The 27,687-nt window shown below is 36.5% G+C and overlaps 1 protein-coding gene across 14 annotated transcripts in view; it reads right to left on the bottom strand.

The window, feature by feature from the left end:
- The window catches only part of mast4 (microtubule associated serine/threonine kinase family member 4), a 98,578-nt gene extending 76,766 nt beyond the window's left edge, over positions 1–21,812 (bottom strand). For all 14 annotated transcript variants that reach the window (XM_083531182.1, XM_083531181.1, XM_083531180.1 and 11 more), the window contains exons 1-3: positions 21,367–21,812; positions 3,288–3,453; positions 803–930 (exon numbers count right to left, since the gene is read on the bottom strand). In XM_083531182.1, coding sequence (XP_083387308.1) covers positions 803–930; positions 3,288–3,453; positions 21,367–21,636 — 564 coding nt within the window. In that variant the 5' untranslated portion in view covers positions 21,637–21,812. The remainder of the gene's footprint in view (positions 1–802; positions 931–3,287; positions 3,454–21,366) is intronic.
- Between the last annotated feature and the right edge of the window lie 5,875 nt (positions 21,813–27,687).

Genomic DNA, 27,687 nt, shown 5'->3' on the forward strand with positions numbered 1-27,687 from the left:
AAAGAAAGAAAGAAAGAAAGAAAGAAAGAAAGAAAGAAAGAAAGAAAGAAAGAAAGAAAGAAAGAAAGAAAGAAAGAAAGAAAGAAAGAAAGAAAGAAAGAAAGAAAGAAAGAAAGAAAAATAAATAATTAATGACAGAATTAATTGACGAAAGAAAGAAAAATAAATAATTAATGACAGAATTAATTGACAAAAGAAAGAAAGAAAGAAAGAAAGAAAGAAAGAAAGAAAGAAAGAAAGAAAGAAAGAAAGAAAGAAAAGAAAGTCAGGTTGTATTGATTATGATGCTTTCAATATAGCAACAGAAAGAAAGAAAGTCAAGGTCACATACAGGTGATCACACAAACACAAACAGAGACAGAGACAGAGACAGACACAGAGACAGAGACACATGGACACATATGGCAGACAAATAGATGAATAAAAAAATACTAAGAATAAATTGGTTCTAAGAGAAGAAAATAAAAATAATAAACGATTAACGCAGCCCTTAAGAATCTGTGAATGTGTCTAATTCGTCTCATTTGCATCGTGGGTCTTCATTGGGAGCCAGGCAGAAATGTCTGCTTTATTGGCAGCACCCCATGTGTTCATTGTATTTGTAGTGAAAGAACACCTTGTTTTCCATCAAAGCAGTGAGTCCATCAAAAAAAGAGACAAAGTGGAGCATACAATACTGCATTGTTCAGAGTTGGGACAACAGCGCCTCCTTCTGACTAGCCAAATTGTCTACAGTTTAGGAAAAGAGATTTTTGAGGGAAAAAGGAAAACTGTTCCAAAGCTATAATTATTTAAAACGTACCAGACTGGCGGTGAGGGATGGAGCCGACTTGCCGAAACTTTGGGAGCGCATGCGCACCAGGTTGGAGCTCTCCGTCCCCGAGGTGGGCCACGCCTGCTGAGCCGATATGTACGGCAACAGGTACTTCCCTAAAAAACAAAATCAACAACTAGCATTACTCAGCATGTCATGGAGGTCGTTGGAGACTAGTGACCCTTCAACACAAGTCAGAAACATGAGCTAATATTTGGTTTCCTAGCTTAAGGCTCTGATAGCAAACAAGGTCTTACAAGGTTAAATGTGCCTCAAACTCGTGATTTAACCCATTTGAAAAGAATAAAAGGGCTGTAGGACTTTCACAGAATCCAGATTCAAAGTAATTCAGAGTTTAAAAAACCCTAGTTGACTGACTTTTACTGAGCCTGGTTTAGATGCAGGGGCAGGCAATGAAGGAAGGTAACCAAGAAAGGAAAAAAAAAAGGTAAATCTATTAATTGTTTTGTCAATTTAGCAACAGACAGTAAGAAAGAAATTTCTAAACTTTAGTTTTAGTAATTATGCTTTCTTGATATGGCGAAAGAAAGAAAGAAAGAAAGAAAGAAAGAAAGAAAGAAAGAAAGAAAGAAAGAAAGAAAGAAAGAAAGAAAGAAAGAAAGAAAGAAAGAAAGAAAGAAAGAAAGAAAGAAAGAAAGAAAGAAAGAAAGAAAGAAAGAAAGAAAGAAAGAAAGAGACATGCTTAACTGTAAATGTATTGATTAGGCTACTAGAAGGCAAGGTTGCTAGCTAGCTAAGATTAGCCTAGAAAGCAATTTGTGTCAACCTTTGAACAGGTTTGCTAGCAAACATTAGGCAAGAGACTGATAAATGTCTAGTAGGCAAATTTGCTCAGTAGCGAACATTAGGCATAAAATAAATGATGTATGCTTGCTAACATCAGGCAAAATCTTTATGTAATTTATCTTAAAAATAAATATTCGAGTGAACTGAATTCCTGTCCCTCCATAGCAAGCAGTCACCACACAAAAGATGTTTAAATGATTGTGTTTGTTCAATTATTTATACACGTTTTATTCGATTCCCTCCTTACAAAGCATCTGAAATGAGTGATGTACTGCCATAAGGCTGTTTTTACACATCACTCAGCACCTCCTTGACCTCCAAACCGACTAAAGCTCCATTTTATTCCTAGCAAGTAGCATACTTTAGTGGAGCGCTAGTAACAAAACACAGCGTGTTGATACACTGATTAATACAGATCACGCTCACACCTTCCTGAAATATGTTTAAGCTCTTGTACTACAGCCAAAGTGAAATTGGCACAGATGCAGCACTTTTTTTTAAATCATTAGCATTGCTAACATGGTGCTCAGGGACGTGGGGTTTTTTTTTCTAAAAAGAAAAATTTCCGATAATAAAGCAAAAATCTGAAACAGCTTTGCAACAAGTGCTATCATAAAGTACTTACTGTAAGTACTTTAAGTATTGTGTGTGTGTGTGTGTGTGTGTGTGTGTGTGTGTGTGTGTGTGTGTGTGTGTGTGTGTGTGTGTGTGTGTGTGTGTGTGTGTGTGTGTGTGCCAGGCTGTCCATATTGGTAATCAGGTGAAAACAGGATATAAGGAAGGAAAGCTGTGTGTGGAGGAGTTTCCTTAAAGTCATTTGTCAAAGTCGATGAAACGTATATTAATCATCATCACACACACACACACACACACACACACACACACACACACACACACACACACACACACACACACACACACACACACACACATACACACACACACACACACATACACACACATACACACACATACACACACATACACACACATACACACACATACACACACATACACACACATACACAGGCAGTTTTTTAGCTCAAATCAGTTTCTAAAAGGCTGAGATTTAAAAGTGTTTTGGGACTTTTTGTGGACACACAAACACACAAATGTTAAAAAGTATTATATTTTCTTATTTGAATTGTACAAAAAATATATAGATTCATTTTGTTCTCATTTGATTTTCATTTGAATGCTTATTCACTATAGCACATGTGTTGGGCAGGGCAAATCAAGCAATTTTTTCACCAAGAAATACATTAGCATAACTGTAGCTGGGGTGAAGATAAATGTTTAAATTACACATCGACTTTAGCTCCTTGTTCATAATATAATATTCGTCTTACTAGTATTCTATTTTAGTTAGCCTAGCTTGAATAAATAATGGTTCGAATTAAAAGCAACAACTTCCTTATTGCTAGTTCAATTTAAAAAACTGGTTTTAATTGCATAATAATTATCATGAGGCAGGTTATTGACCCTTCTTGCAATTAAATATTGTTTATTTCCTTGTTTGAGCAGTTTGAAGAAGTGTGTACCATTGTGTATAATTTGCATTTGTGTTTTAGTTGAATTGAATAGAATCTCTCCATTACAGTGTTGTTTTTCTGTCTTGTGCATGGATTACTGGGATAACACACATGAGCAACAGGCGTGTAGGTACCTGTCAGCGCTCCACCCAGGCTCCCCCGTCGGAGCTGCCTTCCGTCTTCGCTCAGCTGGCGGGTGAATTTAATTGGCAGGCTGGAGCTGGTGTTGGAGCTGGTGCACATCTCGGGGTTACTCGTCTTGCAGAAAGGCAGCGGGGGTGGAGACAGGATGTTATCCAGCTGGAGCATGGAAGAGGTAAAATGGAGTGTAAAGTACAGTAGTGAACCAGAAGGCCACATAACACCGATAATACAGTACTAGAAGTGTATGTGATAACACAACAGAGGTGTTTTTAAATGTAGTTGTATTACTTGTAACAGAACAGATGTGTGTATAGGGTGGAGATTTTCTCATGTGACACTTATCCTATTGTTTGTAAAGCTATAGTAAAGAGATTATGTGTATATTCTGTTTGTGTGTGTATAAGTGCCAGCTCATTGGACTTTTTGTCAAAAGGTTATGATTTTAAATCCCACCAACAACAAGCTGCGAATGGTGAGCCCTGTAACGCTCGACTGCTTAGTTGTATAAATTAGATAATTGGAAGTGGAAAAGTGCTTCTGCCAGATGCGATTAATGCTAACGCTATTTCTCATGATAAACATTAGCAAAGTTTAAAACAAAAAACAAAAAATGTTCGTACGACAGACACATTTCAGAAAGGTATTTTACTGTGTATGGCCTTTAATGGCATCATGAAGGGTGGATTTCCTTGTATGGGCACTTCTCCTGAAAGAGCACTCAAACACAGAAACCAGAGTGAGAGCAATAGAAGTCGTCCTTGTTCAGCTTCCCAAAGAACCCAGTGTTACGTGAACAGTGAGTACAATTTTGAGTACAAAGTTTCCTAAGTGTCTTTGTTTGTTCCAGTCACTTCTTAAGCTCCACCCAAAGAGAGAATAATAAAGCTGTTTTTCTTTTAGAAATCTGATAAAACTAAAGACTCTTTGGTATATGAAGGATGCAATACTACACTATAAGTACTCAAGATTAACTTGAGATTGGCCGAAACTGTGTGTGTTATGTCCCAATTAAATAACTTGGTAATATCTAGAATCTACAGACTGGGCTAAAAAGAAATCAGCATCACTTCAAATAATTCCATGCACTTCCACTTGTAAGCATGGGTGGTGCTGTTGTTTTTGTTAGAATAATCCACTTTAAGCCTTTTGTTAACAGCAAACAACACAATGTAGATGTAGAAAAGCTACAGCAACACGCCTGCACTGCATTAAAGCTCAAAACTCCACAATAAAAAGGGGGGGGGGGGGGGGGAACCTTTCAATTTGGTTTCAAAGCGAATTTGCCTCTGGGCCTGAACAACTCTCCCATTGTCAATGTCCCCTGAAGCTGCTCCACATGATGCGACATAACAGCCCATTATTAATCATATTGTTTGGACAAGTTGAAAGGAACCCATGTCCTGATGGAAAAAAAAAAAAAAAAAAAAAAAAAAAGAGACTCCCAGTGGGATAACAGTAGCGGAAAAGCTTCCACCAGACGAGCATAAACACGATTGGAAGAGGGAACACCCAAACGTCTTTCAGTGCTTTTTTCAAAATGCTTTCATTAGCTCAGCCTCTTTAGGGAGTCCTGGCTGCCGTTAGTTCATTTGTTCAACTGATGTTTGTTGAGAGCATGATACTGACCGATTGTGTTAGAAGTTGAAGGTGCAAGAGAGGGAGTTTTCTACATTTCTACAGCGCATGACACATAACCTGGTGGTTTGAGTTTTGTAAACCACAACCCACCATTATCACAGATATTACGCCTGTAAATGTCAACTGGATTCGAATTACAATCCTATTATTACGAGTTGCAGTACAGTTGCTGCACAAACGATCACTAGAACTAGACCACATATCTCCTGTTCAACAGTGCATTGAATTTAAAATCCTGCTTTTTTTTAATCAGACATAACATTATGACATTATAACATAGCATTGAAGTGAAGAACACTGATTATCTCTTTATCATGGCACCTGTTAGTGAGTGGGCCGAGGCTCATTAATGGGCGTGAGAAGTGAAGGCTGGCCCGTGTGGTCCGATCCTGAAGCTCAAACTGCTGAAGAAGTTAATGCTGGTAATGCTCAACAGGTCAGGACTGTTTCAGCAGCAAAAGAGAAACCAACACAATATTAAGCAGGTGGGTATAATGTTTTGCCTGATTGGTTTACATTATATATTTTTCACTTCAACTGCTTACTGCAAAAATGTGAAAACCCCTGACACAGTCTACAAGTTAGCAAGCTTGTAATGCTCTGTTTTTTTTATTTTTTTTTTTTACATAAAGGTTTGCTGTTGCAAAAGTTTGCACATCACAGGTTATGTGGGTAAAAAAGAAAATATGCTAGCCTCTCATATCTGATGTGATGAAGGTAGTGTATGACATCTGAGTTAAAACAGCTAAAGCAGGAAGTCATGAGCAGGAGAGAATCCAAAAGCTTCCCAGAGGATATAAAAGTAGACACAGCTACATAACCAAAATGACTACCCGCAGGTGACCTTCTTCAGAACGAATAACTAAAGTGCACCATATATAAGAAAACATAAAACTACCTACAAGTACACAAACAGAACCATCTATAAATAAAAACAAACAAACATGGTTTTGCAGGTAGATTTCGGCATAAACCTGTTTGCTAAAAACTTCAGGAAAGCAGGTCAAAGTGTGAACCAGCTGCTGACTTCTTTTTAAAAAAGGGAAAAAGGAAACTACTTTCTGTTAACAACTGTGTTAGCCTCAGAACGAATGTCCTCCTCATCAAAGTGTCCTAGAATACAGTGCAACACTGTTTCAGCTCCTATCAGTTACTCACACGTTAATCTTAAGGAGAATGTATATTTAATCTCGGAGGAATGCAGTTATTTTACCCAACAGTGCATGAATAAAGACTTTAAATATGCAGTCACTGTTGAGCCCTTGGGAAAAGCCCCTAAGAAATAAACATTAATTGAAATTATTGTAACTTGCTCTGGAAAATCCGTAAAGCTGTAAATGTAAAGTAAGGGACAATCCACAGCCTGATGCAAGTAACACATATTCAATGCATGATGTGGTGATTAATAACGGCCGACAAAAATGCATTAAAAATAGCTTAATGGACATCGAGCCGTGATTTATCACACTTACACCACACCAGCACTACAAGTTCAAGCTGTCACTGATGTTTAAAGTGCAAAACTGACTGAATGAATAATAACAGTTAATTTTAGCAAGTTATTTCATATACAGAGCTAAAAGTGTACCTCTGAATCACACATAAAGGGAAAGATGAGATGAGGGAAAGTGTCAAGGATGAAAAGTAAAAGTAAAATGAAATTAAAAATACTAGGAAAATAAACAGAATTAATAAGAAAGAAAGAAAGAAAGAAAGAAAGAAAGAAAGAAAGAAAGAAAGAAAGAACGAAAGAAAGAACGAAAGAAAGAAAGAAAGAAAGAAAGAAAGAAAGAACGAAAGAAAGAACGAAAGAAAGAACGAAAGAAAGAACGAAAGAAAGAACGAAAGAAAGAAAGAAAGAAAGAAAGAAAGAAAGAAAGAAAGAAAGAAAGAAAGAAAGAAAGAAAGAAAGAAAGAAAGAAAGAAAGAAAGAAAGAACGAACGAACGAACGAACGAACGAACGAAAGAACGAACGAACGAACGAACGAACGAACGAACGAACGAACGAACGAAAGAACGAACGAAAGAACGAACGAAAGAACGAACGAACGAAAGAACGAACGAACGAACGAACGAAAATATTAAAGATGAAAAGAAAAAGAAAGAATTAATGACATAATTAATAGACAAAAGAAAGAAAGAAAGAAAGAAAGAAAGAAAGAAAGAAAGAAAGAAAGAACGAAAGAAAGAAAGAAAGAACGAAAGAAAGAAAGAAAGAAAGAACGAAAGAAAGAACGAAAGAAAGAAAGAAAGAAAGAAAGAAAGAAAGAACGAAAGAAAGAAAGAAAGAAAGAAAGAAAGAACGAACGAACGAACGAACGAACGAACGAACGAACGAAAGAACGAACGAAAGAACGAACGAAAGAACGAACGAAAGAACGAACGAACGAACGAACGAACGAAAATATTAAAGATGAAAAGAAAAAGAAAGAATTAATGACATAATTAATAGACAAAAGAAAGAAAGAAAGAAAGAAAGAAAGAAAGAAAGAAAGAAAGAAAGAAAGAAAGAAAGAAAGAAAGAAAGAAAGAAAGAAAGAAAGAGTGTGTGTGGGTCTGTACCACATCATGAAATGAAGCTGTTGGTGTTAACTCTTTGTGCCATTTCTTTTTGTTACATTTCTCATTTTAACGTTTTCTTCTCCTGTGTGTGCTAAAATTATCTTGTCTCTGATGCAGATGGGATATAACCATAGCTGGACATCCTGTTATTGACTGAATACTCTGATAACAGAGTTTATCCCTGCGACACACAGCATAATCCCACTATATACTTCAGCAAAGCTCTGAACTTCAGCTGCTGTATCTCAAAGCTGATGGTAAAATGCTCTTTTATAATTAACAAGGTCAAGAAAGAGTTGGCATCCTTAAGAGGATTATCTATATATAAAGCTCAAATACCACTGACTGACTCACTCACTCATCACGAAATCTCAAAAAACCACTGAACGGATTGCAATGAAATTTGGAAAATACCTTCCTCTTGGGTCTTAGGTGTTCACTAAGAAAGGGTTTTGAAAAATTCACTCTGGATCGCGGCTAACTCGCGAAAAACGCGATTTATCACGCATTGTAAATTCTTCGAAATAACATTACGGATCCTAATGAAACTAAGTACATTGTTTCTTATAAGATGTTAGATGCACGATAAAAATTATTTTGAAAGTAGTTTGCCCTGTATCGGTACTTCAAAGGGGTAGTACGTTATTTGTTGACGTTACGTTCTGATCTCTGATCATCCAGTCCTGCTCAGTGCTTACTGCTTATTGCCATATTGCTTAGCGTTCTGCCTTCCGTAGCGAAGCACGGGTACTTTCAGCTAGTAGACATATAAAGAGAGAGCTATCACTCTGAGGGAATGCTGAGAATTAGAGCTAAAGGCCAGAAAGAAACGTGTGTACTATAGTGCTGCACAAAAAAGTTGAGAGTAAAACAGCACAATGTCATGGAGTTACTTTAGTTTTTTTTTTAAAGTCCCAAACTGCTTACAGTTTATATGTTCACAAATTAAATACAATTTTAGAGTTCGGCCAGTAGTAAATTTCACCGATTAATAGTTTAAATCGTACTTGCCAATCAACCAAGAGTTTTTTTAAATAGATACTGGATAAAAAAGTACTGAATCATGAAAATGTGCTAAATGAAATAAAATATATAAATTTGTTGAATTATTAATGAATTATTCATTATTAGATATAATTATAGTATTAATAAATTATAAATAATTTATATTAAATAAAATATAGCGCTCTCTGTGCAGCAGCAGTCTCACATGTAAAAACAAACAGCACAGAATATTAGTGATTTGCCCTCTAGAGGCCTCTCTAGTAATGACAGTGTACCTTCTCAGCCACTCCAGCAACGATCGCAACCCGGAAAAACTATCGGTATGGATTTTTGCCGATAGCCAATAGTTTCAGCAATCAAGAATCGTTTGCTGTTTACTCTAAAAAAAAAAAAAACGATGAATCGGTCAACCTCTAATTAGTATTTCCATAAAACTTTAATTTTTATTACAAATTTTATAACTTAAATGTTACAAATTCCATACTTTTTTTTACAATCCATTTATTAATATTTTATATTTGGATAGACTCCGAATCCAGACATGGCACCTTCTAAAAAGATCATGAATAAGTGCATCAATTATTTATTTGTGTGTTAAGTACATCATGCAGCCGGAGTCATGGTTCTCGAGTGGTGCTTCGGCCAGACCATTATTGTGTTCCATCCCCCCCTTACAAGTGGAGGACAAGACAGGAAACCAGTGTAAATAATAAAACATCTCTAGGGAGGAAATCGCTGTTTCAGGTGTCAACCCTGTAAGCCTTAAGGAGACAGAGTCAATTCAGATGAAGAAGCTGTACACTAGAAACATATGATGCCATGTTCACTCTCAGATGAGGATATAGACACACACACACAGAAACAGGCAAAGCCTTTAACGCATAAAAAAAAAAAAAATTTATAATTATTAATAAAAAATAATAATAATTTCCATTACGTCACATAACCATCATTCCAAGAGGTCGTGATCTATCTTGAAATGCAACGTTTTCATTTTAAAGCCATACTGCTCTGCATACGGTCCATATGTCTATTTACATATGAAAACTAACATGAACTTCGAAATCTGAAATTCTATCGAAAGCGAGATGTCTGGCTCATGAGACGAGGACCCAGACGAGAATAAATCAAACAACAGTCAAGAACAACAGGCAATCAAAAAGCCCATGTTCAGCAACGACCTTTCCAACAAGAGCACCCGTGTATGTATGTATGCGTGTTTACTTTGGATTGATACCTGACGTGACCTTGAGTATAAGAAAGGCACTATATGAATCATACGTTATCATTTTGTCAGCCAAACCAAAAAAAAAAAAGAAAGCTCTTATTCAGGTTATAATGTCAGGGTTAGCATTGCGATAAACAAATCTTACCTAAAATGCATGAGTGCAATTATGGTAATGGGTTTTCGCTTTGATCGAGTGTTATGTAAGTGTTGTATAATGTTAGCTATTACATGTAAAAGCTGAAACGATGCCCAACTACTGCATGATCATCCCGAGTAAAAGCTTCGTCTGAATTACTCAGAACGTTTCAAATTGTCTGGTTTAAAAAAAAAAAAAAAAAGCCTCAACATTTTATTATGTAAATGTTAAAAAAATGTTTTTAAAAGTCTTACAGCATGTATTGATCGACTGAAAAGGGTTTACTTTGTGGATTCGATAATTTTTTTAGAATAAGTTTCCAGTTAAGTGATTTTGACATGAATGAGTCCCCCCAATGTTCACAAAGCTCCGCCTCCAGGTTCTTAGCTAGCCTGCAAAATGTCTGACAGGAGCCGTATCCAAATGCAAATAGTTTTCGGACTTTACTCAGCAACTAAATTAACTTTTGCTATGGCCAGGGATTATCACATTGTTTGCTAATCCTATTTCAAATCTTTTAGGTTAATTTGTTTAAGTACTAGAAAGCTGCATTGGGACAATTTTCTCTTACGCAAATAAAAATAAATTTTTTTAAACTATTGAAACTTGAAAAAAACAGATAAAAAAAAAATTAAGATTATTAAAAAAAAAACATTTCCTCAATGTAGTGGTTGAAGCTCGATACCCAACATATTAGCCGTTTTTATTTAAATGTTTCATACAGGTGAACACAATTCCCAATGGTAACAAAAAAGCATTTATTACTTTATCATTAACTCAAACTTTATTAAAATCTGAAAGAATTAAAAGATTTATACAGTGAGGTCAAACTTACATTACACCGTATATAAATTCTATGGTTTTGCTTATCATGGATTTACATTTGTTTGAAATAACCCTTCCCAGATTGCGAAACAGCAACAGTTGCTTCTCTAAGATAATTGCGCTAATGTATTTCCTCCTTGGTGTTGTGTTAACACACACCTGTTTAACAGTAAACTGCTAAAAACTCGGGCATTTATAGAGATGGTCACAATTGCTGATGATCAGTTAATAGCAGGCATTTGAGAAGCAGCGCCTGGCTGCTACTTAGCCTCTTAATTTCTTTTTAACTACTACTGGAAGTAGTAAAGGGGTACTTAGTTTTCACATAGGGCTTTTCCATTTTGGTTTGCTAATGCTGTTTTTAAAGACCTGATAAGGAACAGGTGATTTTTATTATGCTCTGATACACTTTCCAAATGCTGTATATCTAAAATCATTAGTAGAAAAGTCAAGTATGCTAACTCAGTGTTGGGCAGTGCACAAATTAGCACCAGTTCTTAGATAGCACTATCACTAGCACCTGTATGTTTACAAGCTATTTTCAGCTATTTTTTTTTTTTTTTTTCACACAAACTTGTTTTTAACTAGTAAAATCCTTTAAGCTGAAATTCATTAGTAAGGTTTACTTTTTATTAATATTGACATAACTAATGATAGAGAATCATGGCGAATAGAAATTGTAGTCTAAGCTTGAAAGAAAGTGCTTTAGAAGCTGTTTCTGCTTTGAGGAGAAAAAAATAAATACAGGGGCATATTTTTGCCTCCTGTCCTGAAGTAAATCTTGAAGTAAATTTCCAGACACCATGATTTAGCCCTATGGTGCTGGTATTTTCTTAGTCCTAAACTTTAAATATAACTGCATGCTAACAGAGTGTCTTTCAAAACAGCTGTACACACGTACTGCTCATATATACACAACCTTGTAATGCTGAATTAAATTTTCCCTACTGTGATGGTTATAATTTAAAACTATACAGATATCAAAAACACAGAGGCCATTTTATAAGGATCAAGTGCTAGTTCTGTTTTGCTAGCCACAAAGCAATTCGTGTTTTTTTTAATTCAGTGATAAACTTTTAACCTTTTGGAAAAGATTTAACGATTAGGTTCATGATATTTGGCAGATCCAAAGCAGTTAAGAGTAAACGGCCTTGCTTAAGGATCCAGAGGAAGCTGGTCAGTGATGGGATTTGAACTCAGAAGTTCAGATACTGTTCTCCAACTTCCCACAATTTTCATACAAATTAGCATGTTAGCCAGCTAAGCAGTTATCAACAACTAGACTCCTGTGGACTGCGAGGTGTTCCATGGGGGCTGTAAAGTCTTTCTCCTTCGTCTCAGTCAGAAATCGTTCAATTTGACACCCTGTGCACTGTCAGCATCAAGTGCATAAATATAGCATCAAAAATAGCCACAGAATGAAAGATGGTGTGGTAACATGAGAAACAGAAGCTGTGAGGTATTTTGTTAGCAGCCATCAACTTCGATGTGGGTGTAATAGGCATGAGTCGATTTCACTGGAAGAACATTTGAATAGTAAATAAGCCCTTTTTGCATTTGACAATTATTCACTAGCAATCAAAGCAGTTGCTTGCTAAGCAACAAAAATACTGACTCGAGAAATGGCTGCTGTTATTCCTCAACAGTCAACATTTGATGTAGACCAGCTTATAAAATGTTATTAATTAAATATTAGCCTAAACACTTGGTCCTTGTTATGTCAACATTTCTCCACAGACACATGAGGCATGTTCAATGACCGGATTGTTCTTGTTGTGCACCTAAATGTGCTAAAGTGTTTGTGAACTGGTCTTTTTAAACAAATAAAAACATTAAAACTGGGTTAAAACTCTCAAGAGAATCGATTTTCTTTAGCCTCATGATAACTGACAGAATTTAGAAAAATATATACATGTATTTAATTTACGTGATTTACACACATCATCCTCGTAAATCTACATATATGCAAGTATACGAGGATGATGTGTGTAAATCACATGAATGTGTGAGTGTGTATACACTTTATCTGTTTGTTTTTTCCCCTTGAAGAATTGTTCCAGACCCTTTGTGCATTAAATTAAAAACAAAAAGCTGCTTCACCACTATTTTTGACTTTCATTCATGGAATGTTGAAGCCTCACGCTACATGATCTTAGGACACAAATATTGCCTCCAGAAACCAGAAAAATACTTTTGCCAGATCCCAAATCTCCAACCACTTCTCTCTAGCTAAAACAATCTTTTGTATTGGTCCTTAAGTAATAAAAGTTTTTATTTTATTTTTTTTCCAAAGAAAGGTCAAATGAATGATCCTGGAGCCAAAGTGAGGTTTCAGATACACATAGGTGACCCCTGGCTTCTTTGCATATCGGCTGCTTTTACTGTTGATTGTCTGCAGGAAACCTCTGCCCAGTACTCTTCTCGGAAACCATTCAATAGCAGTGCATTGTTTTAATGTTCAACATGGTGACCACAGAATGTCTCAATGCAAATTTCCCAAAATATAAAAATAAATAAAGAACTCATAACAAACATCACAAGTATTGCATTTCCCATAAAACAATAATGTAACCAATAATAGACTATGACTTTCTGGCTATGATGAAGCTATTTGTTGACTTTTAAGGAACTTGAGGAACTAGATAGGATCTAATGACAAATGTTCAACAACTATCCAGCCCTCGAAATGGCTCTTCAGGACACAGTTGCTATTCTATGAGTTGAGAGAGCAAGCACAGTCAACTCACCACAATAGTATTGGAACAGCATAAGAGAAAGTTCCCAAAAACCAACCACTCATCACCATTGTTCCCAATGACGGGTCACTTATTACCCCTGTTCCCAATAACTAATCACTGATTACCCTTAACACCCTGGTTCCCAAAAACCAATCAAAATTACCAATGACCATTCAACACCATTGTTTCTAACAACCAACTAGCTCCTAACTAACAACTTCCTGAGTGTCTATTTCCTGCTCGGTACCACTGTTTCTCTTAACATCTTAAAAAAACCTTACTTATACATGTAACGTGGTTTGGTATGCAAATGAATGGATAATGAATATGCAAATGAACCAATGACTTCATCAGGGAACTAGTGAATAAGAATGCATTTTGTACTTTCTCTTTGTTCACGCCTAAGCAATTAAATAGGTTTAAACATCACCTACAATGAACATGTACAACAAAATAAATAAATCCAAACATTGATAGACAAATGTATTGCTGTTTGCTTCAGTAACGCCTGAAAAGTGCATCACCGACAAAAACAAACGGGGAAAAGCGGCTGTGTTTTACTTCCACCGCTACGGTCTAAAGATACAGCTTGTGTGATAGAGGGAATCATCAGACATCTGGGTGACCTCATCAATCACCTCTGTTCCATTCCCATCTAAACCTCACTTCTCGAAAAAGGTCACAAACTCGACCCCATCTCTCGTCTCCCATCTCCCATGACCTACAGCCTGAGTGGAGCTCAAAGCTGAGAGCATCTGCAGCTCGACAAACACTCCTGAGAGACGACGGCTTCCTGTGAGCCCCAGCTCTGTGTGACTCGGAGAGTCTGAGCGTAATATTGGATATCTTTTATCTGTGAGATGATCATGCAGTGATGTCTGTGCAAGGAGGAAAAAAATTCCCTTATTTGCATTTTGGAAACAAACGTTAAATTCACAGCCTAAAGAAACTGAAATAAAACAGTGTTTTAGGGAGAGAGAAAAAAGAGGCAGCTGTAAATGTTATCTTTTCAATTGTGCACAGAAAATGAGGAATTAAAACCAAGAAAAAAGAAGGTAGCACTAAAATTTGGTGTCGATATTAGAAAACTGGAAGTTTACCACACTGAGCATTTGCTTTTCGTTTTCTGCTGTTGTTTCGTTGGATTTCAAAGCCAACAAAAACTAAAAAGTATGAGAGAAAGAAAGGAGGGGGCTAGCGGCTACATCCATACTCGCACTTCATCAAATAAGAAACACATCTTATACAATGTAACCTTATATCACCTCTATCTAATTCATAGATGTGTATTTATGGCAGTATTTGCATATGCATAATTCTTTACCATTTTCTGTTCCTTTTGGTTTCACTATTGTTCATTACCATCACTTTATATTCAGTTTTGGCAACACCAGTCATGCTTATAATGCATAACTGTAAGAGAGAACAAACGAGACAGAAGGATACAAAGAAAGAGAGAGAGCAATAGAGATCGAAAGAGAGAGATAACAAGGAGGGGGGAAGAGGGGGAGAGAGTGAGAGTGAGAGCAATAGAGAGAGAGCAAAAGAGGGAACACAATATAGACACAAGGAGAAAGAGAGAGTGGGAAAGCAATAGAACCCGTAGGGGAGGGGGGGAGAGAGAGAGAAGAGAGAGAGAGAGAGAGAGAGAGAGAGAGAGAGAGAGAGAGAGAGAGAGAGAGAGAGAGATGAGTTGATAAATGAGTCAAATGTTTCGAGTTGCTCGAACACAAGTGATAACATGAACTTAGTTGAGTTTCATCCAAAGGTCTTTCCACAATATTAAACATAACACTAACAAACACAATGTAGGAAATTACATTTTTAAAGTTTAGCAAGCCTTGATATGTTATATAACCAAAACATGTCTAGGCACGCCTCTCTATTGAGAAAAAAAAACCTGTGCCATACGTTAACACAAAAACTACATAAAATATCCACACAACTCATTTCTGGTCTAAATACTGAAAGCAAAACCCTGACAAAATGTTCTTACCTGGGAAATTCCTCTTGCAACTCTCCTTTAAGACGGAGTGAGATACGCACCGTTCACATTTCGAATGAGCAGCAGACTGTAAGCAAGTTCGAAAGCATACGTCACGCTGGGAATGACCACCCTGACGGCCGACTTAGAGCTTTAAAGTGATTATAGACGAATCCTCTTTGCATGCGAGTCATACAGCGAGTGCGCAGACTCCCTTCACAGCAAAAAGCGAAGAGAAAATACAAGCTGGTTTATTTATAATGTTGAGTCTTAGTTGCCAAGCTTTGGGAAATCTAACAGGCTATGGGGCAAAGTAGTGAGGGCTAACATGAGTCTCGGTGTCACTATTTAACTGAGTCAGGAATACTGAAGAGGTCATGACCGTTGATATACTGAGATTTATTTAAGAGAAAACAAAAATCTGTATTAGGGTTTATTCTGAATTGAAAATAAAGGCTTTTAATCCTGGGACTATAACAAATCTCTACAAAGATAATGTTTTTTTTAATACATTTTTTCCCCCTGTATATAATAATGGAATGGAATAATGGAAATATATAATTTTACTTTTATGGTTTTGAGAGATACATGTTTCTTTTGTTTATATAAGAACAGTCTAAGTCATTAAACACATTTAGCTTTACTTTGACCAAATAAATATATAAATGTACAGATGTTTAACTTTATTTTCCGTTACAAAAATTCTCTCTTAGCATGAATAACAGCTTTACACACTCTTGGAATCGTGACAATTAGTTTCTCCAAAAATTCAATCGAAATATGCCGTGCCTTTTCACAGTTCTACAGCAGGCCACCCAAGATCTTCCACTTCAACCCATGTAAAGCATATCTTCATGAAACTTGCTTTTGTGACGTTGGAACAGATTTGGGTCTCCTAGTTTAAGTGAAGGGAAAATGTCATGCTTCTGCATCCACAGCTTTGTTGTAACCAATCATGGCTGGAAAATCCATTTCTGCACATGACCATTGCATTTCTGCAATTTGTCAACTTTCTCCCATTAGCGGTCGCCACAGCAGATCATCCGCATGTTTGATTTGGCACGTTTTTACGCTGGATGCCCTTCCTAACGCAACCCTCCCCATTTATCCGGGCTTGGGACTGGAACTAAGAGTGGCTGGGGTTGGTTCCCTGACCAGGGATCAAACCCGGGCCGCAGAGCTGAGAGCGCCGCGTCCTAACCACTAGACCACCAGGGAACCTTCTGCAATTTGTCAACTATAATGTGTAATTTACAGTTACTTTATTACTGTTTTCTATTTTTAAATTCAATTCAATTATCAGAAAATAGAATTTTTAGGTGCAATCAATTTGTAGATAGATTTTTGTTTGAATCTTATTTTGTATTTTTTATATATATAGCATTCTTTAAGTACAAACTGCACTTTGGTATAAGTATTACATTACAAAATCAGAATGAATATCAAAGCTTTACGATCATGGCCATTCTACTTCCCCATTCTGTCTGTGGAAACTGACACTTCCGATTGAGACCTATTGTGAAAGTCCAGCTAATAACATCAGAATAATCACTTGCTCGCGAAAACCATGTGAACCTTTACTGAGTTCAAGGAAGGCTGAAAAGGAACAGTGTCTCTGCTCTGGGCTACAATGTCCTCTTTTATTTAGATCACCGGTTAGGAGGGAGAAGAGAAAAGTGAGGGGAAACTATTTCCAAACTGGGCCAACAAAGTCACATAAAGGCGGTCAGCGGAAAGAAATTCGACCTACTGTTCAGGCAGGTCACTGCACCAACAACCAGTAAAACATCAGGGCATCAACAAGCGAACAGTAACACCGTAATCACGTTCGCCTAGTAATTTGTTCATGGTCTTACTGAGAGTTCCTTCACAAACAGAAACCTTCATGTATTTACCTCGGTAGACTTGAAAAGAGTGAACCAAAGAAAGTGACTGAATTCAAATTCTAACTGAATTTTATCTGAGGTACATAATCTTTAATCTGAGGTAAGTAATCTGAGGTATATAATTTTTTTAATCTGTTAAATGAAAGAATAGTATTCATGTAACCCTTTTTCATCTAACTTTTTTCTTTATTAGAATCGGTTTGTGTGTTCTGAGAATGTCTATGGCTCACGATGCTACACAATTTTCTTGAAAATAATTGCCAGGAGGTTGAAAACATCCAGTTTAAGGCAAATACAAGATGAGAATCGACCTCAATATGTTTGTGATTTGTTGTTATTAAATGAAACACTAAATGATTCCTGAATCTTCACTTAGAGGAGGTTTTGCTGTGATAGAAATGGAAAAAAAAATAATAATGTGCAATAATTCACCAAAGTCTAAATCTATCCAACCAAATAAATTGTAGACAATGGTCAAATTATACATTGTCAAAATCCTAGTCATGTCGATTTCCAATTCCAGAAAAACTTTATGTGAATACACACTGCATAGGACTTGTTTTGTGAAATCAATCTTTGTGCTTTTTTTTTTTTTGTTCTAAACATATATAAAACTTTTTGTAAGTTGAACACTCTCTGAGGTAATGCAAGATAATCACCAGAGGCTCATAACAACCTAAAGAGACATGCACTGATGATCAGATGTGACGATGTTGTATGAAGAAATCTGCAGTGATTATGGTTGAATCACACAGGAAAAATGATTGCTGTATAAACCACAGAAATGGAAGTGTCTTAACAATGTGCTCACTGCAGCACATACAGCACACACCTCTTTTTAATACAAATAGCCAGTTCTTTATTATAAGCATTTGTCAAGCTGTCCATGATTAACAGCAAGTCACAAGATTATGTGCAAAATATATGTGTCCTGTATACATAACCACTCTGCTTTAAATCCAACTCAAACTGGTTTCTATGTGGTTCTGCTGGCAGAGTAGCGAAGACAAATTTTTAAAACATTTTTCCCCACTTCAAATTATGAAACTAATCCTGTCCAAAAAGGGTTTCTCACCAAAACCAGTCACCATTTCGTTTGACCGAGCATCTCATTCGCATTATTTGGTGTGTTGAAAATACTCTTGACCTGCCCACCAGAATGATTTAGGGCATGTTAAATGTGACATGACCCAACACATGCTCCAATTCCAGTCCTCACCAGGTAAGTTTTAGCATTGTTCTTAAGATCCTAATAACTCTGTACAACTGGATGAACTGGTCTAGACGGGTACAGTGACATTAGTTTCAAATAAGATCACCAGTGATGCTGTAACTTGTTCGGTCACCGATTTCCAAACGCAATTATAATTATATAGTAAATTGTAAGTAAAATATTTTGGGAACGAATTTCCTACTGACACACTCTGGTCACGTCATACGTTTTATACTATACTGTATATATTAAAGTTGCATCACAATAATAGTCATAATAAGTCATTTTCATGCAAATGTCTTTAGACTTCTGGCCTAGAAGTCATCTGGTTGAGTTATAATTGATAAAACAAAAGAAAAGGACAAAGATTGGCCAAGCAGTATGGCAGATATACAGCAGCCTACAAAAGCAAAAGGTGTTGAAGGCACTTAGCTAAATTATTATGAAGTAAATGCTAAACTAAAAACACTATGTTTCTGCCTACATTTATGCTTTAAAGGATAATCTGTTTTAAAGACCTAAACTCCATTTAAATAAATAAATCAACTATATTTTCCTCCACTGAGTAACACTAGACTTTGCTGTTGTGAATGCTAGGATAATTCCTGAAAGTGTATTTACATACAATATATCACAATAACTATGAATTAGTCATAGCTTTCACTTTCACACCAATGATACTGTCAACTCAATCATAATTGTGACCTCATAGATTACTGTTTGGTCTAGACATAATATTTTCACATCGGATTTTACCTTTGTAGCTCACTTTTTTGCCATGAAAATACCTCAGATGCTGAAATGGCATCAAAATCTCCACTACAACTACTCTCCATTGGATTTCTCAATAATGAGACGTTTTTAAGAGCTGGATCCTGACTGACTTTTATCCATTTATTTTGGAGTTGGCTGAAATTTACTCCAAAACGTCGCTGGAAGTGTGCCAACAAGACCAACCTGGCACACAACTACTGTCTCACAGGATTAACAAAAATACAACCTCAAACAACAAATTAGCAACTGAACCATTTAACATACCACAAACATTTGAATATAAATATATATAATTTGTTTCAGGGTGGAGTTTGGTTTTCTCCTCAACATCCATTTATTCCAAAATTGAAAAGCTAAATCCATTCCCAGGTTACTGAAAGACCCATTTAAACAGCATTAAATACACTTTATTCTGCACTCTGTGACTCAGTAAACAGTTTAAAGCATTATATTCTTAAAAACAATATGTTAAGCACAAAAGACCATTAAAAGCAATAGAAGGGCAACAGCAAGAAAGCTGTAATGGATTCTAAAGTTTTTTTAACACAGCCGTCACGTGTTTTTCTTCATTCATTTTTATTCGATATAGTATGTAAAAATTGTGAAATTGTGAAATTTTAGCATCAGGTAAATGGCATTATTTTCATAAATGAATAATTTTCCAATGATTCACACAGACTGTGGTGTCGATCATAAAGCTGTTCAAGTCAATTCATATTCTGAATGTAAAGTGAATTTAATGTAAATCTTAATGTTGATTCATATGATGAATGAATTAATCAACATTATGCTCAGTTGTCAAGGCTCAAATTTTATATTACAGAATTTTGTGCTCACGTCTATTAATTATATATCGACAGTGTAGTTGATTCACAAAATATTATGATGTCAGTTCATATACTAACAGTTGATACACAGAAGAAATATTAAAATATAGTGCGTCAATCAATATAGATTGTGTTGTCCTTCGTATATTGCAGTAATGGGCTGTGCATTTGACACCTAGGCTCTCAGTGGGGTCCTGCCTGAATCAATCAATTCATAAATGTGATGCCACAGCTATAGAAACCCTCAATATTACACAGAAAGACCGTAAAAGAAAGCGTTGCATCACAGACAGGCATCTCATACAGTGGGAATGAACTCCATCACATTAAAGCAAAAAACCCAATGATCACAATTCAACAATTCTCTTTTCACTGCAGCCACAACTGCACATCATCTCTAGCAGAAGCATCACAATATTTACCTCGTGCATTTTTTCAGTGCATTGCGGTTTTCCTGTGGAAAAGTTCAAATTGTGTGTTTGACAAATTCTACCCGGAAAAAAACACAAAAGTATAAATGGTTCATAAAAACTCAACAGCTGTTCGAACTGTTCTGGCTGATCTCTTCTCGCAATGTCCAGCTTTTTATGAAAGGTCCGTTTTGTAAATGTGATTTAAAGTATATCTGGAATCCAATTTGTTTCTTCTGATTGAACAGAAACTCCAGCATAAACAGACAATCTTTGAATCAGCGCCTCAGAATGAAGAGAATAGACTATTGGGAATTAATGAATACATAATCATTGACAAATAGATATTATAACGTAGGTCAGTGATTCTGATAGTGTTGAGGCCAGAAGAAACGGCCTTACTGGCCCTGATGGCCCAACACTAATATTTGTAATGATTGTGTGTGTATATACATATATTGGTGGTGTGTCAACTCATATATGGATCTTGTGTCTATTCATATATCATAGTGTGTCCTCTTATATATTGTTAGTGTGTAATCATATACTGATAGTATGTCAAGTCATATACTGATAGTTTACATGTTCATATATTGATAGCTGCTCTATTCATATATTAATAGTGAGTCATGATGCAGTTAACTACATGCACAAAAGTTTTGCCACCTATATTCTGGCATCATGTTTACCCTGAAACAAACAAACACACACACACACACACACACACACACACACACACACACACACCTGTCCACGCAGTTAGTAAACACAAACACTGAGCAAAATGCTTTAGACATGCCAGTGTGTTTTTTTCATTCATTTAGACCTGTGGGTAATTTTACCATTTCATCTTCCTCCTCGTCGACTTCATGCTCTTTATCTTTATCTTTATTCCTCATTCTGTCTTCTGTGCTGTCGTTCTCGAATTCCTGCTTCCCCTTTTGCTCGTGTAATGTCAGTAAAGCTCCACAACGCCGGGGCTCCACATGCTCCGGGTCGGATTCGGGATCTTCTGAATTGCAGCATAAATCCGCCTCGGACACGGTCTCGGTGTCGGAATCGGTACTGGATGAAGTTCGGATCCCAGATCGTTCAGCATGCTCTCTCTCCATTGCGATAAAAAAAAAGAACCCCGAGAAGTTGTCCAGGCTTAAATATTACTCCTTGTCCCCCAGAACCATGGTGTTAAAGTTTTTCTGGAGCACCTTCTGAGATTTGAGGTCAGGAAGCTCCGCTCAGAAGCTCCAACGCGCTCCATCCATTATGTTGCTTATAAAAATGCCAAACGCGGGTATAGGTAGAATGTAAACCCCGCCCATTGTTGCTGTAGACACGCCCCTTCTTCCTTATTTGGACGCTTTGATGACCTTTGTTCGTTTTAAATGCTTACACAGTGACAATCAATAAGTGTGTCACTACTAAGATCAAATATTGATCTCTTTTGTTTTTTTAGGGTAAAAAAAAATACTTAACCAGGTCAAAAACTTTGCCTAATAATACTTTTCATATAAGCATATGATTAACTGCTTAATCCTTTCCTATTATTAATATGTGTTGGGTCTATTTATTTATTTGTTTGTTTGTTTGTTTATTGATACAAAGTAGCACATATCTTGTAAAAACTGATATAAACACCAATCTTCATTGGTTAGCAGGTCCGATTTTTCCAATGTTTTACGATAAATAATTGTAGATTTTTGAGAAGCCAAGTGCAACAGAACCACCGTCAGATTTCAGAAAAAAAGTAGATGGAATGTTATGAAGACACCAGGGGCTGATTTCTTTCTAGCCCAGACTATAGATTTATCAGTGACAGTAATATCAGGTTATTACACTGAGTGACTCTCAAATATGCTCTTGATTTGAGCTGATCAGTTCAAACACATAGGTGTAACAAGTGATTGAGAAAGTATATTTGAAATGCTGTTGTGGGTGCAATAGGTACAAATTTGAATGATTTATTCTATCGTCCATTATTTCCAAATCTGACTGAAAAAGCACATTTTGTTCAATCAATGTAAAATTGACATAGATGACAAAACCAGAAGAAAAAAGGCCTGAAGCCAGTAGTGCACAAAATAAATTAAATTTATGGCTCATACAGTTGCCGGTTTGCTTTTATGGTTTTGTATTGCATCATTTTAATTGTGTCCTACTGATATAATGTGTTTCTGAACATTAATGGTTTAAATGCCATGTCTTGTTTTGGTACCAACCTCTCACCGAATGTAATATCTAGACAAGGAAACAATATTAAAATATTTAAAGAGCTCTCACGGCATAACAAAATAATATTCAGGTTAGTTTATAGAATCCAGAAAGCCAGAACACAGCCTAATGTATGATGTGTGAACCAAATCGCAGGTCCCATGTGCCCCATAGGCACAAAGCTCTTCATTCTGGATCCTTATCTCCAGTTGGATGTGTCGTCTCCGGAGAATTAGACGGTCAGTATTTTCCGCTGCAGGACCGTGAGAAAGTCAGACATTTACAATTTACTGTACATTTCCAGACATGTTTAGTAACTCAGTGAATTTCAGAAATGAGGTCTTCAAACACTTAAGAACTGTTGCATGTCTAAATGGGTGTGAATGTTTTTTTTTCCTCCCAGGTGATCAAATGTGTTAATTGGGTGCATGAGAAATATAGCAATTATTTATGACATAACGTAATGCCGTGGGAAGTTGAGACAGAAATCTGATGCAATAAAACTGCTGAAATGATTAGTTGTTATGGTCAGTTGTGCTGATACACTGTACCACCCATTTCCCTTTTCCACTGAAAGTAATGGATTGAACAGATGGAAATAATCAGAGATCCTTGAACGCCACCTGCTGTCAAAGTTTCTCAGAATAGTTAAGAGGAAAATCACAAAACCACAATCACGCCACCAAAAAATTGAACAATAAACAATAGGGGTTTCAAATCTAAAATCTAAACAAACAAAAAATATTAGATTATTTATATGTATCTCTGTATATTTAGAGAAATGCAGATTTTTATTTTTATTTTTTTAATGGTTTCCTACTATTAACTTGCATCATTAGGTATACTACTATACTAAAATAAAAAAAGCCATGCTTCAATAGCTTTCTTCTTTTTAGAGGGCATTAAAACATTCATTTAGAAGAAGATGAAATTATTTTTAGAATTGAAACCTGAAAATGCTTCTCAATCTCTATACTCAAATACCAAAACCAGAAAGCAATGGGGTTAAAATAAACAATTCTAGCTGTTTACTTTCCACATAGAACTGTTAAGGAATATCAAAGAACCCTGTGGAATAATAGATTTGAATGATTTAATGTATTAATGCAGTATCATTAAAATATCGATGAAGTTGATCCAGGAACAAACAAGATTTTGAACCGAACGTCTATTAAAAACTAGTTCCTAGAATACGATATTATTCTCTGCTCTTGTATACTCACTCCTAGAAAAAGAGTTTCTTGGTGGTTCTTTAAATGATTAGTAACGTCCTCCAATCCTATTGTATGGGTTTGAATAGAATCCTCAAGGATTTTCCAGAAGGACATCATCAGACTTGGTTCAACCATTGTTTGATGGCATAGAATCAAAAACATTATGTTATTGATGTGTTCGTTTAAAAAGGAACTTGTTTAAGTATGGATTCTTGGCCCACATGTTGTATGTCATTTAGAGTCTTTTAATTGCAAAAAAAAAATAAGCTTGAAATTTGTGTATCTTCACACAGACATGTTCTTGAGAAGAAGAGGAGCAACAGGCGCCTCTTGAGGGTGCTATAGTACAACTTTCTTTTTCATCTTAACTATCAAAACATGTTCCTCAACCTATTGTGGGAGGTGGGAGCTCAGGTATTAAGGCATTGGACTTTGGATCGGAAGGTCACAAGTTCAAATCCCATCACCACCAAGCTGCCACTGCTGGGCCCTTGAGCAAGGCCCTTAACCCTCCCCCTGCTCAGTCACTCTGAATGAGGGTGTCTGCCATGTGTAATATACTCATCCTAATTTTCTTTACTTGTTCAAAACATTTACATTTGAGCTATTATAAACTATGTGACCTGTTATCCCATATGTGTATGTAGTGTTTATACATGTATTAGGTTTGCAGGGACACGGTGGAAAATACACAACAGGCGTAATACAATGTAATGCAACATATTAAACATAGAGCAGTATACAAAAGTATAAATCGATAAAAAAAAAATACTTTTTTTTGTATATAACAACTATATTTGATTGTACATTAGTGATTGAGTCTATTGCTAATAAAATTGTTTTTTCATTAATATAACACTAATACACTATTGTGTTTGTAGGGATTTATTATTATTATTATTATTATTATTATTATTATTATTATTATTATTATTATTATTATTATGACAATTGAAACTTGGCCAGATGGTAGAGCTCAATTTGGGGAGTGGTTGACAAATATTTACCTAATTGAACAATAGGGGGCGCTACAGTCCATCATAAAATCATAAATTTTTGGCCATAGCTTGTACAGCGTTTGTTGTAGACTCAAATGTTTTTATATTTTTGAAATCCTTGGGACAAACCGAAGAAGTTTGCTATGAAGGAAGTTGTGTCCAAAACCCACTTTTGCGAACTAGTCCTATTTGAGAATCATTTGCGTATCTAAAAAAAAAAACATTGCCGCCATCGGCCAGTGAATTTGGAGCACCTATTACACAAGGTTATTCAGTGGGCATGTTCGACCCATGGCCCTAAATGTCTCTGAGAATTTTGAAATATATAAATGTATAAATGTTGATTAAGTTGATTAGGAAACAATGTTTCCTAATGTTTCCCAATGTTTCCCAATGTTACCTCTCCTTGAACTGCCACCTTAACGTGGTGGAGGGGTTTGAGTACCCGAATGACCCTAGGAGCTATGTTGTCCAGGCCTATATGCCCCTGGTAGGGTCTCCCAAGGCAAACAGGTCCTAGGCGACGGGTCAGACTAAGAGCGGTTCAAAACCCCTTATGAGAAATGGTAAATCAAGGACCGTGACGTCGCCCGGTATGGCGCAGCCGGGGCCCCACCCTGGAGCCAGGCCCGGGGTTGGGGCTCGTATGCGAGCGCCTGGTGGCCGGGCCTTCCCCCACAGGGTCCGGCCGGGCTCAGCCCGAAGAAGCGACGTGGGGCCGCCTTCCAGTGGGCTCACCACCTGCAGGAGGGACCGTAAGGAGCCGGTGCTAAGAGGATCGGGCAGCAGTCGAAGGCGGGGGCCTCGACAACCCGATCCCTGGACACGGAAGGAAACAATGTCTGTTATGTCGAGAGTTCGAGAAAATTAAGTCATGATCACAACATAACAAAAGTTGTTTTGTCGTGATCATGACTTAATTTTCTCATGATCTTATGAAACATTGTTTCATAAGAGCATGATCTAGATTCACCGTCATCACAGCAACATTCGCTAATAACCATAACCATTTGTGGCAGTGGGCGCGTTGTTATGTCGAGATCCATAGACCAAAATTACCGGGTTACCCTGAAGGATTTAAGTGTAAAGGAAAGGAGAAAATCAGCAACTTTAAATAGTACTGTAAACAAATTAATACCAAAAAATGTGTAGTTTGTGAGAATTTTATTTCTTACTTTTTATATATAGAATTGCTGCAGTAATTGATGCAAGACTATGCTTGGGAAAGATATTTTCCTTATGGGACACCATACTGAATTTACCACATTCAAAATGAATTGATCTGACAGTCAATGTTTACTAGAGCAACATACAGATGTGTATTGTAGCCTTTAATTGAAAGGAGAAATGCCATTGTAAGTACAAATATGTGAACATACTATTAAACTAATATTTTTAACCACGGTGGGGAAAGTGAGATTTGACCTCGGCCACATGGCTTGTCTTCAATCTTCCTAGGTTCTGTAACATCACTTCATTGCTATGCTTCCTCCACTGGCTTCTGTATCTCTTACATCTGATCTCAAACACTGAAGCTCACCTACAAAACAGAAAGGCAAACCTCTACCTCAAAGAACTAATTACACCCTGCAATGCTTCGATCCTCAGCCACTGTTTGACTGGTCCTACTTTCTCTCAGGGAACGATGAAGGCATGCTTCCACACTGTTCTCTATTCTGGTAACTAGGTGGTGGAACAAACTTCTAATTGTGCAAAAATGTCACTAGCAGCCTGCAAAGGAACATCTAAAGGCCTAGCTATTCAAGAGGCTCTTAAACTAGCACTTTTCCTTAAGAGGGTCTGTAAATGCAAACGCTGTAAATGTAGGGTGGAAAAAAAAAAAATAAGAATTCGTTTTTTTATTCCTATTATAAATGTAGTAGGAGTAGCAAGTGTTTTTGTATGAAACGAATCAATGACAGGGAAAATCTTTTTTTCAATTGCAGCACGATGACCTAAAGTCGTCTATTTCACATCACACATGATTCTATTGCTCTTTTTTTTTTTTTTTTGAGCACCTCAGAAACATGTCAGAAACCAAAGCATGTGGGTATGTTCGTGTGAGTCAAACTTCACAGCTTTACCTCAGTTACAAGGTGCTGGAATGTAAGGCTCTTTCCGAAAATAGTAAATAAAATATTCTTAAAGTAAACTAAACAGTAAAGCTTGTGCTTTATATGGATATGGTTATAGATTTTCTTTTCTTTTTATTTTTTTTACACAAGTATATCGCATGTATACAGTCTACTTAACTGGCTGTAATAGAGAAACAAGAAGAAGAAGAGGAAGAAGAAGAAGAAAAGAGAAGAGAGAGAGAGATAAAGAGAAAGAGAGAGAGCCAGAGGAAAAAGTAGAGAGTGAAAGAGAAAGAGAGACAGAAAGTACCAGAAAAGAAAGAGAACATCGGGTGAAAGAGCAAATGATTTCAGCTGCTTAAGCACTAGTGCTAACATGAACTGGACAAAGTTCAAACAGAACATATAATTGTGTGGATGAGTGTGTAAGTGTGTGGATGTGTGTGTCCGCATTAAAAGACTGAAAATAGACTTTTTTTGCCTTATTTGAAATCTGACGCCTGCTATGTATTTCCTTTCCTTTTCCCTGAAACATAGAAGTCTTCACAGCTGTACTTAAAGTACTTTGTGTGTGTGTGTGTGTGTGTGTGTGTGTGTGTGTGTGTGTGTGTGTGTGTGTGTGTGGGACCAAAGTTGCACTTGTATCTCTAAGCTCTGAACCAAACGCC

This window comes from Silurus aristotelis (assembly GCF_946808225.1).
Source record: "Silurus aristotelis genome assembly, chromosome: 26".
Lineage (NCBI taxonomy): Eukaryota > Metazoa > Chordata > Actinopteri > Siluriformes > Siluridae > Silurus > Silurus aristotelis.